General features: G+C 43.1%; 1 protein-coding gene across 2 annotated transcripts in view; it reads left to right on the forward strand.

Annotated features, from left to right (window-relative positions):
* The first annotated feature begins 1,412 nt into the window (after window positions 1–1,412).
* The window catches only part of LOC146971287 (potassium/sodium hyperpolarization-activated cyclic nucleotide-gated channel 2), a 34,464-nt gene continuing 16,698 nt past the window's right edge, over window positions 1,413–19,178 (forward strand). The window contains exons 1-5 of one of the 2 annotated variants that reach the window (XM_085805801.1): window positions 1,413–1,579; window positions 3,228–4,445; window positions 7,024–7,447; window positions 9,512–9,673; window positions 18,406–18,624. In XM_085805801.1, the coding sequence (XP_085661927.1) occupies window positions 3,262–4,445; window positions 7,024–7,447; window positions 9,512–9,673; window positions 18,406–18,624 (1,989 nt within the window). In that variant the 5' untranslated portion in view covers window positions 1,413–1,579; window positions 3,228–3,261. Of the gene's footprint in view, window positions 1,580–3,066; window positions 4,446–7,023; window positions 7,448–9,511; window positions 9,674–18,405; window positions 18,625–19,178 lie in introns of those variants that run through there. The other variant, XM_085805802.1, reaches the window with a different exon arrangement.

The raw sequence follows: 19,178 nt of genomic DNA on the forward strand, positions 1-19,178 counted from the left end.
CTGCTCAAAAAAAAAAAAAAAATTCTAGGACTTGTTTTTGTTTTTCTTGGAGCTTGGTTCAGGGTGGTTAGATCATCGTGACAGGGAGAAGATCCACACAGCTCGACAGTTGACACATTTTTATTCCTCAAGTGAAACATTTCACAAACCTACTTATTTATTAAACCCTTGCCCAGGACACAAATTGGGTAACATAAAAGAAAAAAAAAGACATGAAAAAAAGGCATGGGATCATCTTACCTCTGGGCAAATGTGTTTAAGTGTTTATTATTTTATTTACTGATTTTTCGTACAGTCACAATAAAGTGCTAAAACAAACAAATTTGAAGGTTTCTGCCGATGATGTGCAGTTTCAAAATGTTATCCCACTGGTAATATTTCATTTTACACGCGATAATGTGAAAATAATATTGTTCAACCCCAACTGTTTAGCGGTAAACACGAGAGAAGAATCACAGTTTAACGATTGATCTTTTTGTTCTTGACATTTTGAGAACTCTGAACATGTTTAGTGGGAGGTATCCCTGTCATAACCCAGCCTCTTGTTTGCAGCAGTGGATTTCTAATATCCATGAAGGTACTGCAGTTTACATTTAATTACATTACATTTAACAGTACATTTAATGTTTAGCGTGCATGTTGTTTGACTGAATTAAATACTTTTTTTTTTTTTAAGTGGAAATGGATGTCTTATGGACCAGTCTAATTTAGATCCAAAGTAAGTATTTTGTCCTCTTTAATAGGAGACACCAAAATCATTAATAATGCAGCTAACTGGTTTTAGAAGTTACATGAAGGTGAAGTTTTGGCAGCACAGTCCACGTTCTTGTGTGTTGAGCATCAGTATCAACGTAAACTCTAACCCTAACCTACATTGAGGCCAGTAACTTGTTTAACATCTCACCAGTAAAGACAAAAATAACACGAAAACGTCCAAAGAAGGGTTGAACCATTTTCTTAGCATTTAATTTGGAAGATATCAAGGATTTTTTTTCAAATGGGAATAACATTAAACCATTGCTTCAAAGCTGCCAGTGCGATTGCATGTGGTGTTCCCACTCACTGCAGATATGAAAAGCTGTTTTGACGGTTTACAGGACCTGGACAAAACAAAGGCTGCCATAAAGAAATGCTGCCTTCATTTGTTATAAAACAGTCCGTGTGATTCCTTAACACACACTCATTTGTTTTACTGGTTTAGGACAGTTGTGTGTCAGGAGAACCACACCAGTAAGGTCATCACTTGATCTTTCTTATGTGGGTTAACACTCATTCTGACTAATGGACTCTATCCTATAAAATGGTTCTGTGCTCTTCAGACCAACAACACTTGCCCTCCTGTGTGTTGTATGGTCAGCATTTGTCCCATTTTTGTTTCCTTTTTAGTGCATCGTGTCATTTTCGCTCTTTGCAAGTGTCACACTGCTGCATCACCTTACCAGGATATTACAGTGAACCCTGGTGCGGCTGCGTAGTTTGGACAAATGAAGCAGAAAGACGAAGGCAGAGGGACAGAAGAAGGGAGGGGAGGAGAGAGGGAGAGATGACGCTTATGACTTCCCAGCACTCATGTCAAAAGGTAAGAAATTGTAGCAAGTGGATTTGACACAAAATTGAAGTTGATTTCTTTTATGTTTTCCAGAAAAAGTTGGGGTGGCATTTGATTGCCACTAGTTAAATGGTCGTATCGCTATTGCTAAGTGGGCCTATGTGCATGTATGTAAACTATCCTTTGCATATGTGACCAAAATTAGACTCAACCAAAACTAGATCAAAGAAAATAGGTTAGCTACTTAATCTCTTCTCCAGTGACGGAGCACTCGATTATCATGGCCCATATCTTCACCGTGCAGGAATGATGCTCTGTAGCTCCACAATCCTGCAACTCTGATAGATCTTAACATATGCTAATAAAAAAAAGGCATTCACTACTGCTTTACATATGTGCAACCTGCTGTTTTTTGATGTTCATGTGCTGTTTAAAGCCAGAGCACCAAAGAGCCTATTAGTGATGCTAAACCTGCATCTCTCATTCTGTCTGTGCTGGCAGTGTGTTGACACATCTGCTGTACTTGTTGACACTTGTTAAAGGTGATATCTGCAGAGGTAATGCAGAAGATGATTGAACCGACTTTGCTGATGGATGTTAAAGCAATCTGGAGATCTTAAAAGAGGACATGAACAGTGAACTCAATACTCCTGTATGCCTTTTTTTATAGTTATATAGGATATACTTCACCTTTTGGAAATAGGACCATTATTTGTTGCTTGGATTATACAGTATTGCAGTATTTCAGTATTACACATAGCTAATCCCTAACTGTGGCTACTGTCTCCATGCTTGTACCCTGTCACCTGCCCCTCTGCAATAACTAAAATAGACTGGAGGACAGAAATCTAAAGGTGTTTTGCCAACAAAAAAAAAAAGCGGGGGGGGGGGGGGTGCATGGTACAGTTTGTTCCCTTTGGGGCATGAACCCAGATAGGAGCACCCACAGAATCATGAGTATAGGTTCACCTTTAGACAAATGGACCCAGACTGCAGACATATTCATGTTTCTGACCAAGTATCTAAAAAAAAAAAAAAAAAGACAAAGTTTGACGTTGTCTCAGATTCACAAAATGCTGAACATTTCTCCTTCCTAAAAAAAAACAAAAAACAAAAAAAAACATTTCTCCTTCCTCCTGCTCTGTGCTCCCCCTGCGTGGCCACTAGGGCGCGCTCAATACCAGTCGAGGGTGACACCGATTCAGGGAGGTTGTCATTGAAAACACCTTCTAAAACATATGACATCATTCTGAGTTTTCATTAGCACGTGGTAATTAAACTTTTGATGTTAGTGGGCAATATTATGTGTTTGACGACATGTTAAGTGTGTGTTTCCGTGTGATTTTTTTTTTTTTTTTTTTTTTTTTGCAAGGAGCTGCATGAGGTAATTCAGCTTCAGGTCATGACGGAGAGGCCTCAGCTGGAGATGTAGGCTACTTGAACTGAACTGGGAACAGCATAAGCTAATGGTTTAATGATATTTGACGCAGTCGAGAGGCTTAATTAGTCTGATGCTTGAGCGTCTTTGACAGGATGACTAGTGAAAGTATAAATGCAGTAGTTTGCAAAGAAGTCACGTCCACCCCTCCCTCTGTCCCCCTCTCCTTTCTCTCTCTCTCTCCCTCTCTCTCCCTCTTCTTCTTCTCTCTCCTCTACCTCTGATTGGTTTTCTCCAAAGATAATTGGAGGCAAAATTTGAGCTGCTTAATGTCATGGACAGGAATGAGGTGTCACCGGCGTCTGCTGCCACCATGAAGAAGAAGGCGGTGGGCGGCAGCGGATTCGGCCACATCGGCGCATCCAGGACCGTCGCGTCCAAATGCACAAGAAGCACCAGCAGCCACAACTGTCTGGACCCCGGTTCCTCCGGCGCACCGAGCGGTAAGCAGCAGTCCGGCGTGGCCAGCAACGTCGTGATGGACGAGACGGAGGACGGAGAAGAGGAATCCAAGTTTCAGCATCCGCGGTTGCGCCGAGCCGGGGGGAGCGGCAGCGGCGGAGGTGGAGGAGGAGGAAGAGGCAGTATCAGGATGAAGAACTTTACGCCAGGAGGGGGAGCCGCGTCCTCGGCTTCCAGGAGGAACTCCAACAAGGAGCCCTGCCTTACGCACACAGAGGACGCTCCTGCCGCCCCACGGCCCACTCCTGCCTCCAGAGCTGCCGAGACCCAGACACCCTGTCCGGGCGATGCTGCCCTGCGCGGCGAGACCAGCAGAGCATCTGGGGTGGAGGCGTCGGTGTCAGCGGTCACGGTAGAGGTTTTGAACGCGGCAGCGGGTGATGTTTGCAACAGCGTCGCTTCAATTTCCAGCATGAAATGCAACAAAAACGGAGAATGCAGGAGGGACTCGGGTACCGGGAGCCTGCGCTCAATCATCTCCAAGCAGGAGAGGCAGACAGGAGTGTCGGGGAGGGCCGAGGACGCAGGCAGCGCCAAGCGAGGAGCCTGTAACTCGACCACCGCCAGCATGGACGGCTCCATCACGCCAGGCGGGTCCCTGACCGGGGGGCACGGAGGAGAGAGCGCCAACCCCGGCACTACCCCCGTGTCCAGCGGTGTCCCCGAGAAAAAGGACTCCAAGGTGTCCTTCTCTAACGCACCGAGCCGGAAAGCCTCGTCCTCGCTGCACGGCCCGACTCAGACTCAGACCCAGCAGCCGAGGAACTCTGTCACTTTCCAGAAGCCGGAGGATGGACCGCCAATTGTGCCCGCCGAGGATGCGGAGCCTCGGGGCAGCCAAGCCAGCTTCATGCAGCGGCAGTTTAGTAGTATGCTGCAGCCTGGAGTTAACAAATTCTCCTTACGCATGTATGGTAGTCAAAAAGCAGTGGAGAGAGAGCAGGAGAGGGTCAAATCAGCTGGGAATTGGATTATCCACCCTTACAGCGATTTCAGGTAAGAGCTGGGGCCGCCATTGGTTGCACGTTGAAAGTCATGCGGGGCCCGTATGGGTCCCCATTGTCATCTGCAACTTAGCCTACTTTATAGTGAGTAACCACTGTGACCCCCAATGGAAGCACATGCATGACTATTGTCCAAGGCTACTGGCTGCTGATATTTCCACTCCCTCCCTTATGACTGAACCTTTAGAGATTTGAATCGATGCATTGCAACTTGCTCCCCAAACAACCTGTTGTCAGGCAAACTGACTGGAGCAAACAAAAAAAGTGTCATTTCAAGGTTGTAAACAAATCCTATCCCAGTCTGTAGGTACAGTAGCATGTCTGGGATGCTCAACAAGCCCCGGCCTGCTAACATATCTCGACTTTTGCGTTGCAGCACACGCTCACATTTAACAGAGAAGACAGTGATCTGACGATAGACGAGTTCATTTTTTTTTAAAGAAAAAAAAAAAAAACCATCATCAACAGATCGACTTAATATTCACTGTAGTAGAAGCTGTGCTCTGCGACAAGAGCCGTGCTGATAGGATGTAGGCTATGTGTGTATGTGAATGTGTGTGTGTGTGTGAGTGTGTGTGTGCGATGCACTCAGTAACGGAATGTCACCTTGAGCCAAGTGTGCGAAAACCTCAAGCATGCTCACTGGAGACACATCCGCCTGTACGACTCCCCGGATCCTGCATTTAAATGACGGATTCACTCTGTTTATCTCGGCTCGACACTGATAACCCAGCTGCCCCCCCCCCCCCGGCAGCTATTTGGTCATGCAAATATTTAGGGAAATCCACGCGCCACGAAGGCTCCTCGTGACCTGGGCCATAGGTAAAATGAGCCTGTAGGGGCTTTTGTAGCCTTTTTTCGACATGTAGGTAGAATTCGTCGCTGAATTGCGTCTTGTGCTCAGGCAGCCAGCAGTTTATGGTTTTCCTCTTATGGCTGCGCGGTTTGGTTTCAGCACCACAAACCAGCGGACAGCTCCCGTCTCTAATTTGGAGTCGGCTCGCGCGTTTGAGCGCTACCTTTAACCAACCCCCCCTCCCTCACACACACATACACACACACGCACACATCCTCCCCCACCCCACCCCCCTGCACAGAGCCATTCATGTTTGGACCATTTGTATCACATAACGCCGAGTCAGTGGACCACTGAGGGGCTAAACTTGAGACACGTCTTCAGCAGCAGCAGATGTAATTTGACAACAGGCCACTTTGGAGATCACGCGCTGTGCGGGGCGCTCTGACACTCCGTGATTCTCATGCAAATGAATGCACGAGCGTAGTTAACGCAATCAAAGTTGCCTCAGACGTGATCATCGCGGCGGTTATTGTTGTTGCCTGTGGAGTGGAGGAGTCGGAGCATGTTGCATAAGTCGCAGTGTAATGACTCAGCGCTGCACCTGTCCTGCAGAGAGGCCTCTGACGGGCTCAGACCTCACCACTTTTTTTTTTTTTTTTTTTTTTTTTACTCCGTCTGTCCCAGTCACCAAAGTGCCACATCACTACTGAGAGAGAGGAGCAATAGTCGCCCCGGCTTGCATGTGCAACTGCAAGGTCGATAACAGCTAAGAACATGTCCTTAACAATGATGTATCAGCTTTATACTTACTAATTAAATGAAAATCGCTTAGGCCTATAAAACTAATATGTGAGATCCTACAGTCCTTACATGTCCCTGCACCCTAAATAAGTCTATTTGGACTTTATCCTTGGTATTTAGGCCAAATATAAGTAAAATCACTGTGAAGGGCAACATACTGTATGATTTTTTTTTTTTGCAGCAAAAACCTTTTGACAGACATAATGAGCATTGCTCACACAAGGACATAAGGAAGTTTATTGTCATTCAAGTTGGCACTCTGCAGTGAGTCAAAAGATTAAAAACAATCCAACATTCATACTATACAGTATCATAATATAATCGAAAATATTTCAGTGTTTTATGGTCATTTAAATAATTTCACGCTGTTTTGTTAGATCTATCAAACAAAAAAAGAAAAAGAAAGGATAACCACTTCATTATTGTGGTGTACTGTATTTGGGCTTTAGAAGGTCACAAGGAAAGTGTAGAAAACAGAGGGCTGAAGAGAGGAGGATGATTCTTGCCTCCATCTTTCAACTCATTATGTAAACCTTGAAAATACAGCCTGGGGAGAAAATTTAGTTCTGTCAGTCATTGTACAGGAAACAGCCATGCAAATACATTTTTTCTTTTTTTACCCCACGAGCAGTGACAGTCATTAGATTCATTTTGTATGTAAAATGCACAGAGAGAGACTGCTTATAAAGAATGATGCATAATACACGTCAGTCTTGGAAAAAGAAAGTTCGGCAGCTCTCATTACTCTCTTCATGTTCAGGCAGCTGGAGTGAAGCTCCTGCACTCCGTTTACACTTTTTTCCATCTTGAGCTTGGAAGTCTCTTGTGCCTATCGGCTTGCCACGGCAACTTTTCTTATCTAACTCTATTTTTGTCCACCCCCCCTCCTCCTTTTCCCCTCTCTTTTACACCACACACACTCATGTAAACACACACATGTGCACACCACAACTCCACACACGCCCGCTAGGTTCTACTGGGATTTCACAATGCTGCTGTTTATGGTGGGCAACCTGATCATCATCCCCGTGGGCATCACCTTCTTCAAGGAAGAGACCACCACGCCCTGGATCATCTTCAACGTGGTCTCCGACACCTTCTTCCTCATGGACCTGGTGCTGAACTTTCGCACGGGAATCATCATTGAGGACAACTCAGACATCATTTTGGACCCTAAAACCATTAAGAAGAAGTACCTAAAGACTTGGTTCATTGTGGACTTCATCTCCTCCATCCCAGTGGATTACATATTCCTCATAGTGGAGAAGGGAATCGACTCGGAGGTATACAAGACTGCTCGGGCACTGAGGATCGTCCGCTTTACCAAAATCCTCAGTCTGTTGAGGCTGTTGAGGCTCTCCAGATTAATACGCTACATTCACCAATGGGAAGAGGTAAGAGCATGCATTTCACGATTGTGTCCCTGTGTAAATATTATATGAAATCTAATCACACATCTTCTAGCTACAGAGGAAGAAACGCCTAATCTAGTTGGTGATAAAAGGTCGCCGATTTGCCTCCAATATGCTGATGTTGGCTCATGACCAAAGCAACAATCTGCTTGCTCTGAGCTGCCTGCTCTCCTCCGCCTGGAGGCTGAGTGTTCATGTTCTCACCTGCCACCTGGTGAGAAATGTATAATGTCAGCAGGATGTTTGAGCTTTAACAAACTTTGCATCCTAATTACTGTTATTGTCACACAACCCTTTCCCCCCCTACCCTTCTGTCTCCCTGTCTGACCTGGCAGGCCCACAGGCGGCACCAGGCGGTCTAATAAGGAGCCTATTACCAGGGCAAACACAGTTAATCAATTAAGATGCCAGAGGAAGAGCAGGTGGGGTAGAGGGTGATGATGATATGCAGCACTAGGGGGCTGTTGACTGTGATTATATATGTCACTAACCGTTAATTTGGAAACAATGGAGAAGTTGGGTAAGCTGGCTCTTCTCTAGGGGCCTCACTTGCAGACTTTGGATGTGAAGATAGGTGCTGTTGCCAGGTAGATTCTCCAGACCGAACTCAAAGACCCAACCCTGCCCTTCCTGGCCGCTCAGTTTTTATTTACTCTGTGTGGGATGCACGTTGTCGGGGGCCCTGCTCCAGCCTGTCCCCAGACTCCTTTCTCAAATGAAGGCGAGCGGCCTGGGAGACAGGAGGTCCCGGGATGTCATGAGATCTCTCGACTTTTCGTTTGTGCCAGTATCGGCAGCATGGTGTGTTGGCATTTTGCAGTGGTGAGCAGCGCATTGGAGCTCGGCTGCTCACTTGACCTTTGGATAATTGGATTTCTGAAGATATGATGTGATGCGCACACATACACTCACACACAGTGGTGCATGATGGGAAGTGATACTTGGCATGCATGGAGAATGAGATGCGGTGGAGAGAGACACTGAGAGAGGCGATACCCACTTTCAGATGCCTGTCTCTTTCACGTTATCAGCCATCGTTTTATTTTGAAAACCCAAGTATCTGAACCATGCGCTGCTCACAGCTCCTGAAACTGCCTCGGAGCTGTCCACACAGTGCTGAACACATCCATCGTGCCTCAGCACAGCTGTACAGTACAGTTTCTCTCATCAATCCTCTGTAAAAACGATTTGATAAACCGCTATAAATATTGTCAGTTAGTGATTGACAAAACCTGACAGTGAAAACCTCATAAAGGTTAAAGCGGCATTTAGAAAGATCAGCGCATGTGATTCATGTCCACCCTCATTCTTCATCTCTCCCTTCACAGAGTATCACTTCTGCCTCAGCTGCACTGAGTAAGAAATGACCCATTTCTCATTCCTTGATAGTGAACTTTATTAGACAACGACGGCTGTTCGTACTATGAACGGCACTGAAACTTCAGCAGCTTCACACATCACGGAAATGATTATTACTTTTAAACAGCCATCAGACTATTAAGCAGCAACAGAGAGTGACTTGTTGACGTCAGTCAGGTGATAGATGATTGGCCGAAGTGACCGTCCGGTGACTCAGAATGATTGATGGGTAAGGCGGCGTAGACTATCAGTTGTTAAGGATCATGATGGTCCCTGTCCATCATCCTGTGTCGTTGAATGTGTGTATTTGTTCAAGTTGGCATGTCTGTCTGTGTTGTTAGCGTATCTTTGTGCCCGCAGGCTTGCGTGAGTGTGACTGGGCTCTGTGTGCATGTTTGAGCCTCTGATTGATGTCATGTGTCTTTGTGTAACAAATGTCTTGCCTGCTCCTGCTGTGTTTGACTTGGGACTGATGGGAGCCTGTCTCCCCCACTCATTAATCAAACTTGGTGTGATCCAAAAGAGACTGTGGAGTTAAGTGGGTAGTCAGTCGTGACGCTGAGATATGATTTCACCGATTTAAGGAAAGTTATTACCCAAAAAATATGAAGTAGTCTGCTTTTCTCTCCTTCAATTCAGTATGTTTCACAGTTTAAACCCCCCTCCTGTCTTCTTGTCTCACGCCAGATATTCCATATGACCTATGACCTGGCGAGTGCGGTGATGCGGATCTTTAACCTGATTGGTATGATGCTGCTGCTGTGTCACTGGGATGGCTGCTTACAGTTCCTGGTTCCCATGCTGCAGGACTTCCCCTCAGACTGCTGGGTGTCCCTCAACAAGATGGAGGTATGTGTCAAGAAATCATGTCTGTGCATACAAAGTCACACATATCACCCCAGAACTGGATTTACATTTTTACTCTGAGCTGATTGGGAAAGAGCTGATCGTGGTCACAGAGTATTGATTGGAGTGTCTGACCGTCATCAGAAAATATTGGCTGAATGTCAATCAATGTGTCATGGTGGCCATGATAAATGCTTTCCTGTCTTTTTCTGTAACGTCAACACTCAAATCTTTGTATGTATTTTTGTATCTTAATTAGATTCATTTTATTCTAAAGACCAGAAATTCGGTTCCTGTTCCTGGTAACTAAGTTTTTGTTGCCACAAAATTAAATTAGTGGGCTATGTAGGTCCAAGTCATTGACACAAGAGCAGGAGTCAAAGGTCAAATGTGTGGGGTCGTTCTCAACGACACTGGTGCGCGGTTGTAAATACATGTAAAAACATCAGTATGCCAACAAGCTCACAGTGACTGCAAATTATCATTACACCGTATACAATGTTCACCATTTTGGTTTAGTGTGTCAGCATGGTAAAAAAAAAAGAAAAAAGAAAAAAGCTATTTGGCAATAAATACAAAGTAAAGCTGGATTTATGAGATAAATTACAATTTGACCTGAAAAGTCAGAGACAGAAACAGAACAGAGAAATGATTTACTGTTTGAAAACCATAAAACACCTCCCAGGATTTCCTGCCAATCCATAGTGTGATATGCGATGCCAGAAGAAAAAACATTATATTTCATCCTCTAAGGACCACGGATGTCAGAGCAAAACTCTTTGCAATCTACTCAATAGTGAAACTATAAGATATTTCAGTTTAGACCAAAGTGTGAGAGCAACATCCCTAAAAGCACGCTGCAAGCATGACTAAAAATAAAAGGTCCTGTAGGTTGTGATAGTTATATATACTGCAATTTGGTTCAAGAGGGTCCACTTTGAAAACAGAGCACTCCACTGTTCAGAGAAGAAGTACGAGCTTAAGCGATGTCAGTTGTTATAATACTAGTGCTGATTCAGGAGGGGAAGTCAACACATGAAGAAAATTGCTCATATCACCAACTTCTGCTCTTGCATTCAGTCATTGTGCCAGACAGAAAACAGCATGAGAACACCAATGAGGCAGAGAGATTTAAACACGCACCTCTAGATCCCTCCGTGCCTCCTCCTCAGTTTGGTGGGGCGATGACAGGAAAGATAAAAGGGGAAAACAGAGGGATTGAATGAGCGGGGGGGTTATGGCCAGGCAGCTGGGCTCTTTGTTGCCACGTCTCTCTCAGAGAGATAAAAGCTGGTTGTTTATAGGTCTGTCTGTCAGCCTCAGCTTTTTACTGAGCAAGGGGAGACCATACTAACCCAGACACCAGGAACAGGTCCAAATGGGGTTTTAAACAGATTGGGTCCTGCGCCCTTACAACGTCAGGGCCAGCCATAACTGCTTGTAAATTTCAGATTTGAAGTATTTCCTGGATGACAGCAGTTATTTTATTGCTGTACAATAGTAAGTCCAGTTATAACAAGTTAATGTGATGATGAGAGTAAATAGCCTCTCTTTCATGTTGATGAAAGGGAAGGAAATCCTCTGCCAAATGGGAACAAACTGCAGTTTCACTGGTGCTATTTTTTTTAAAGCATCAACAAAATCATATGTTACAATATTGACTCAGATTCTCAGTATCAGTTTGGGTCTGATGAACAGTGCTTTCATAAAGCAGTGGCAAAATTATCTAAAAAAAAAAGAAAGAAAAAAAAAAGACCAAAAATATTTACTATGGGGACAAACCAGGTTAGAGGCATTTGTTTTTTTATGCTGCCATTAAAAGTCTTTCAAATTTAGAAAGTAATTCTACATCATATTGCAGTGTAATGTCTAGGATTATCAAAAGATAATGTGTAAACTACAGTGGTCCAATGTTTAACCACGGTGCAGACACTGAGAGACTTCAATCAGAGCAGGTGCGTCCACTGTCCCTGGGGCTGACTCTCAACCATGTCCTCACCAGGTCTTTGATGTTACAGACGACTGAGGAGTCCGTCATGCACTTCTTTTACCTGCATCATTCAACTGTTTGCCCTCTGCTGAAATACAAAGTCACTCACAACTCTCATTGTAACAAAGTAAAGCAAATGTCGAATCCTCAAATCTACAAATTCAAATGAAAATGAATTTACTATTAATTAACAGTTTCAACAGCTGAATTATTGTTTTGGTCATTTTTCAAACAAAAATACTTAACACGCCACTGCTGCTGCTTTTCTCTGAAAATGTTTCTGTCTCTGTTTTCTTTGAGAAACTGTGAAGTCTAAATGATTAATTTAGAATATAATTAGTAGATTAATCAATAATGAACATAATAGCTTTTATTGCTTTAAATGTAATTAAAATATACAGATTTGTGCCTATTCTCATTCTCCCAATATGGGCTTTGTATGTATAATGTAAAAACCACATATACAGTCCTCATCTTCCTTATAAAGCTTCACAACCAAAACTTAAAGAAAACTTGAACATTTCCGTTAAAAACGTACATGTGAAACAAGAGGACAACCTTGCAGTGCATGCAGCGCAGAAGTCTGAAGTCTGAAGTCTGGGATGATGAAGTTCAGAGCTGACAGGCCACTGACTCCTCTATTGCTCTCTCCCTCTGTATAATCAAAGACAGTCGGTCTCCAGAGAGCCGTCACTCTCAAACTAAAGGACCAGCCTGGCATGGTACAGGCTGCCTACAGCCACCTGAGACCGCCCCCCTATTGAGTGGCTGACAACTTGTAACATTAGCCAGTGTGTTGCAGCCAGACCATCCATCAAGCCTCTCGCATCCTACAGCGGCTCTGGTGGTGTGGGGCCTATGGGCAGAACCCGTGGAGGGCGTTGAGAACACTCTGTAACTCAGGATGACATCCACCGACCAGTAATTGGGTTCTGTCTAACTTGTAATTCTCCTCAGGGAACATAGGTTGTTTTTTTTTGCATTACACCCCCAACTGCTATCCATTCATTTCATTTAGCTTACATTTAGTGCTACCTTTATGCCCCCTTGTCAGCAACAAAGTTAATTTCAATGGTAGGGAGGGAGTGGGTTGGTGGCGGACGGACCCTAAGCTGTGTCAGTGGAGCACAGAGGCAACTGGGTAATAATAGTGACAACAGCACTAACTGACAGGCACGGGTGTATAGTTTCGACTCTGTAATTACAACTGTGTGTGTGTGTGTGTACCCATCCCTTACTGTATCCACATCACAGAGACGTCTCTTTCCTATTATCCCCCACTGCTATCAGCGGGAGGGGGCTTTGCTGTACAGTGGTCTGCTGGCTTGGAGAAGATAAGCCGGTAATCACTATGTACGGTGTTAAATCACTTGATTTACTTTATTTATTTGTTTGGCCAAACAGTATCACGGGCCTGCTGCTGGACATGGCAAATTTGATTTGAACATACTCACTAGGCCGGTAACAGCGTATACTACACATGAAAAGTGAAAGCTGCTGTCCAACCTCTGTAAATGGATAAGAAATTAGGTGGTGTTTGTTTCCTGTGTGGGGAGAGAAAAGGATGTGATTATTTCAGTCCCACAGGATCTCAGGTGGTTTTGCACTCAAAGATCTCATTGTGCTGAGTAGTGCAGACATCGCTGCCATATTCTGCTTAGAAGTACTGTTACTGCACTTTATACATCAGCCAAGCAGCATTGACTTTACCTGTGTTGAGAGCAATTGAAGCCAGAGTGCAAATGTTTTGAAGACGGAGCAACACTTTTCCGGTCAGGCTGACTGTCCATAGTGGTGACTGTTTCTTGTTTGGAAGAAAGTTTCTCACAGATTCAAAGCAAACCAAACAGGGCATCCTACAAACAGCCCACACACCCTCTCTCTAAATGCCTCTATAGGAGCTGAATTCATCAAAAATCCCAAAATCATAGATCGCATACATGCTTGTCTACTTCAGGACTGTTACTCAGCCTGTAAAAATAACAGTGTAATGTCCCAGATCATACAGTGAAGTCGGTTTACTCCTGTTCTTGTTTATATCTCCAAGTTCTTCAAAAATAAAAAGCTAAAATTAGATTAAAAACCAAACAAAATAAAGTTGAAACAATCTGACAATATATTTTACACCAGGCTCAGGTGGACAATTTTGAAGCCATAAAGGGAAAATGGAAACAAATACACCACAAGGTAAATGAACCATGTGACAAAATAAAAATATGTTGAGACAAGAAAAAGTAACAGGGGAAAACTGAAATCTTGTCACCTTTTATATTGACACATGACACAGGAATGAGGTTGAGGTTTGACTGGTGGTCTTTTTAATGATGTCATCTTGCTGCACCCTCTTCCTCTGCCATGGGTTATTGTCATCTGACTGGAGATTCAACACAATCTGTTGATCTCAACAATCCAGCTCATAATATTCACCAAAGAGTTGTAGCAATTTGGATTTGGATTTACAGACTGTCTCAAAATGCTGTTAATTTTTTTTTGCTACCTTCAGATACGCACCTACTTCCAGTACTGTCACCTGGGTTCAACAAAAACATTCAGCCACGTTGCATTTTGGTAAATGCAGTGCTTTTGGTATATAACTCATACCAGGATCAGGTCAGGGGATTGTGGATCCATTAAGTCGATTTTAATCTCTCACAGTCCTCCCACCTGAATGTGCAAATATTGGATCACCTTGTCTTATTGATCTTCAAATAAAGTCAGTAAATAAAAATCCCTGATAGTGAGGAGAGGAGGAATTTATTACACTTTAATATCTGTGCACAAAATATGAAGCTAGAACCAGGTGGCTCTTAAGTCTAGCATTAAAACTGAAAGATACACTGAGCAGCATTTCTAAATCTCACTTATTAACATTTATTATGTGATTTGTTTCACCAGTACATGGAGAAAAATGTAAAAAGAAAAAGAAAAAAAAAAAGAAGAAGAAAATCCCCTACCAAGACTAAAACTGAGGTATCTCCTTGTTAATGCTTCATAAGCACAGAAATTGCCGTAATATCAGCTCTGTCATTTTAGCAAGAAAATGAGTTTATTTCCTACAGTGTTAAACTGTCCCTTTAAACTCATGCAACGGCATAAAAAGGAGGTTAAATTAATTAACTCAAACTATGTAGCTACACCAGTTCAGACAGCCTTCACATGCTGTTCATGTTGATGGATTAAATACTGCATGACACTTTTACTTTAACCTTAAAATGAGCAGAGAGGGACAGAGGATGTCTTGGTCTCCACGTTAAGTGAAAACAAATTTCACTGTCCAGTCCACAGATTATAAAGAGAGACTACACACTCTCGGTGAGGCAGTGAATTGAAAAAAGAGACGCAGAGAGACTGAGGCGACTGTACAGTAAACTCAGATAAGACATTGTAATTTAAACTGGTGGGCCAGGCCAGAGGCCTTGTTACATGTGCGTCGGTTATCTTTTGATATTTGTCGAGCTTATCGTCCATTGGACACACAACATCATCGGTCATCCAGTGTGTTGTAACTCCATTTTCTGTTATCAGCTTCTTCCTGCCTCTGTCATTTCTTCCATAACTGCACCTGTCCATCCCAGACAGAGCCTCAAGCCTTTAGCCCGTGGTGCAGGGAGGTGTGAACTGATGTGAGTGGTAACAGGGCAAAGGTTCAGGTCTTTGGATGTGCTTTTGGTCATTTTTAGCCATGCATGTTGGTGTGGCTGTCGGGATGGCGATGTCAGTCACTCCGTCCACTACTTTGTGTTGAATGACTGTGACACTCCTAATACTAGCAAGCTAACATGCTAAACAATGATCTTGAACATTAGTTAAAAACTGATAAATAAATAAAACGCTGATTATTTTAAATATTTTTATTTGACTTTATTTTACAGGATGGCCCCTTGAGATGTGCCATCTCATTTTCGAGGGGGTCCATATTATCAACGGAAATACAAACATACATAGTACATAGTAGCATACAAAGAAAGTAAGCAGAACAAACAAACAGACAAAAAACAAAAAGAACAAACAAACAAACAAACAAAAAAGAACAAACACATGATACAAGAGACACAGAAATATAGGCTACTGTATGCCTGAATGTTCAAGAAACATGAAGATTAGAGGAGCATTTCTTCTGTGTGTCTAGTTCAGCCAACACTGGCTATGATCATAAAATCTCACGAAAGACATGACATGATGACCTCTCCGATTACACCACCTCACACAAGTTATTTTTATTCACCACCACCCCCTTTTGTTGCTAGACTTTTTTTTTATATACTGTATCTATCATTTTGGCTTTCTTTTCAATGACCTCACAGGACTACTGGCACAGCTACAGACTCGTGGTCTAAGTGCATGTACTGAGCTAAATGTTGGTGCATTTTGTCCGTGGTGTGTAAATGTGTCGCTCCTTGAAGGCACATCACTTAACTCGCACGTGGTCGTTCTGTCATTCTGGCAGACGAGAAAAATTCACGCCTGCTGCACAGCAGGGCTGCCACACGGCATATATGAAGAAGACACTGGAAGATAAAATTAAAGCCCCTGGATTTTCAGCCCACTTCAGACTATCTGCCGCTAATGGAGACAATGATTACCAACAAGTAACGGATAGTTCCCAAACTGAATTCTCTGTGGAGGGCTGTTGAGACTTGTGAGGACGTGGAGTCTCTCTCTCCCTCTCTCTTGCCTGTGCTATTTCAGAATCAAAGTGCTCATCGTTCATCTATTATTCAATCTGTTTCACTCCACTGTTTCTCTTTCTGTTTTCACATACACCATTTAGTCTCAGCCCACTTGGTGGAGCTAGATTTATTTTTGGAGTCTACATTTTCCTCTGTTCATGACGGAGAAGCACTTCTAATCACTTTGTGGCCCTTTAATGTTGTTCCTCATAGATCTGCACAGAGACATGTGCCATTATGTTTTACTATGACTCTTCCCTTTTATGTCTGATTATAATTTTCTAAATTGATTAATTAGATATATTAGGTTCTGGGTTTGATTCCTGAGCCGGGGGCCTTTCTGGATGGAGTTTGCATGTTCTCTCTATGTATGTGTGGGTTCCCTCTGGGTCCTCCAGCTTCCTCCCACAGTCCGAAGACATGAGAAATAGGTGGATTGGAGACTATAAAATGCCCTTAGGTGTGAATGTGACTGTGCGAGGTTGTTTGTCTCTATATGACAGCCCTGTGATAGACTAGCAACCTGTCCAGGGTGTACCCCACCTTCCACCCCTATGTCAGCTGGGACAGATGATGGATGGATGTTATATTTGCAATTCTTTAACATCAGAAAATTTCTGCCACAGTTTCCCACAGATGATGTCTGCGGCCATTTGTTTTTCCAGAACAATGCATTAAAACCCAAAAGTATCTCATTTTCAATGACAAAGCAAAAAGTAGCACATGAGAAGCTGAAACCAGACTGTTCTTGCTTGATTATTAACAAAAAAGCAAAAGTGTTGCTAGATTATTTTTGTCATTTAAATAATGGATTCATTATCTAATCTGCTCTGTGTTGTTTCATACCCAGTTTGTCACTCGCATCTGAACATGTAGTCACTTTCTGATGAACTATGCATCTTAAATTGGGTGGATTGTTTCAGATGAATTTAAAGATCACACGTTCCTACCTCCTAATCTAAATGAACAAACAATTCTTTCATTTGAAGTGGTTTTGGCTCAAACGGAAAACAAAGTTGTTCTTATAACTCATTGAAAGTAATTTTAGAGATACATGGTTTTCACAAGGCACGACGCGGGACGTTTGTTGGAAAAAAGCCAAGCTAAATATATCACTATTAAGAAATATAGCAGCAGATACATTAATAGACTGCTAATGTACCTCTGTAGGTTATGAGAGAGGTAGTTGATTGCCTTTGCTAGCACAGTGCAGACTGTAACCTCTGTGTAGCATGCTGCAAATTTAGAGTGTGTGAGTGTCAGGGGCCATGATAGAGAGGTTTTGTTTGTGTGCTTAAAACCAGGCTCTAAGAGCTTTTCAACCCCATTTAATACAATGTCATTACACAGGACACTAGTTTCTTTGGTTGAATGATTAAAAAAACAAAACAAAAAAAAATCAATCCAAAATTTTGGCTTCAGCTTGAATTAACTGGCATCATCAGCCTGTTCACACCGAGGTCGCCACTAATGAAAGAAACGGGAAACAAAAGAAGCTTAGTGAACAAAAGTGTCAGGTCAGTTGAGCTTGTGGCTCAGCTTTTGTGAGGACGAGAGTTTTTGGCTCAAAGCTACAGCAAAACAACAATGAGCAATTATTAACATCTGAGAAAGTTTCAGTGTTGATTCAATGACATGATTAATGGTCCTTGATGTGTTTGTAAGTTATGATCTGAAGTTTGTCCCTCTGTGAATCTCCACACAGACGGGCAGGAAGCTACGTAGGTGTCACCTCCTGTAGTAGATTCCTATATACACTGCTCTGAAAGAGCATATTTAATGACCTCTCATTATCATTCTTCTCAGAGGAAATAATTTCCAAACCGTCTCTACTTTACTGATTAGGCCTCGAAGGATTCCCCTGATGTCGTTTCCACTTCCTCCCTCCTCCCCTCTAATGCAGCTCTGTCCCTCGAGTTCTCATTTGTATAAGTGCTTTTCCGTGACCCCGCTGTCCCCAAAGCTTTTCTTCTGGTTCCCTACTCTCTGCCACCACTCTCCCTCAAAACATGTCTTTTATATAACATTGATGTCTTTAACTTGTTTCTTTATCTCCCCCTTTTCTCTCTCTGCAGAATGATACCTGGTCAGAGCTCTACTCCTTTGCTGTATTCAAAGCAATGAGCCACATGCTGTGCATCGGTTATGGCCGGCAGGCCCCAGAAAGTCTTTCAGATATCTGGCTCACCATGCTGAGTATGATTGTAGGAGCTACTTGCTATGCTGTTTTTATTGGCCATGCAACAGCCCTCATCCAGTCCCTGGACTCCTCCAGACGGCAGTATCAGGAAAAGGTGAGGAGCCTCATTAAATCAGCTCTGTCCCATGTTCCTAACACCTTTTTTGTGAATATTTTAGTTGTCTTGTTTATCATTCTTTACACCTTTTCAAAATTCAGCCCGATATATTTGGTATGTTTCCCAACTCAGAGTTGATTTAAAGTTCTGATACTAAACTTATTGGATGGATGGATGGATGAATTGGATGGATGGATGGATGGATGGATGCATGAATGCATGAATGGATGGATGGATGAATGGATGAATGGATGCATGAATGCTTGGATGCATGGGTGGATGGATGGATTGATGGATGCATGAATGGATGGATATGTCCACATCTGGTAAAGAACTAGTGTGAGGTGACAGTGCCATGTAACCTGCACATGTAGAGGATGATTTGAACCTGAACTCGCTCAGAGGATTTTACATAATTACAAGGGACCAGAAGAGTTTAGTGCTGGAATCTGTATCAGAGGAGAAAAACTTGGATAGGTTTCACTCTGTGTGGCTTCACAGTGAAGCTCACTGGTGGAGGTCAGGGGGGTTAAAGAGCTCCTTCAATTTGT

This window comes from Trachurus japonicus, chromosome 17, assembly GCF_045865225.1.
Source record: "Trachurus japonicus isolate A0001 chromosome 17, Traja_1.0".
NCBI classification, from domain to species: Eukaryota; Metazoa; Chordata; class Actinopteri; order Carangiformes; family Carangidae; genus Trachurus; species Trachurus japonicus.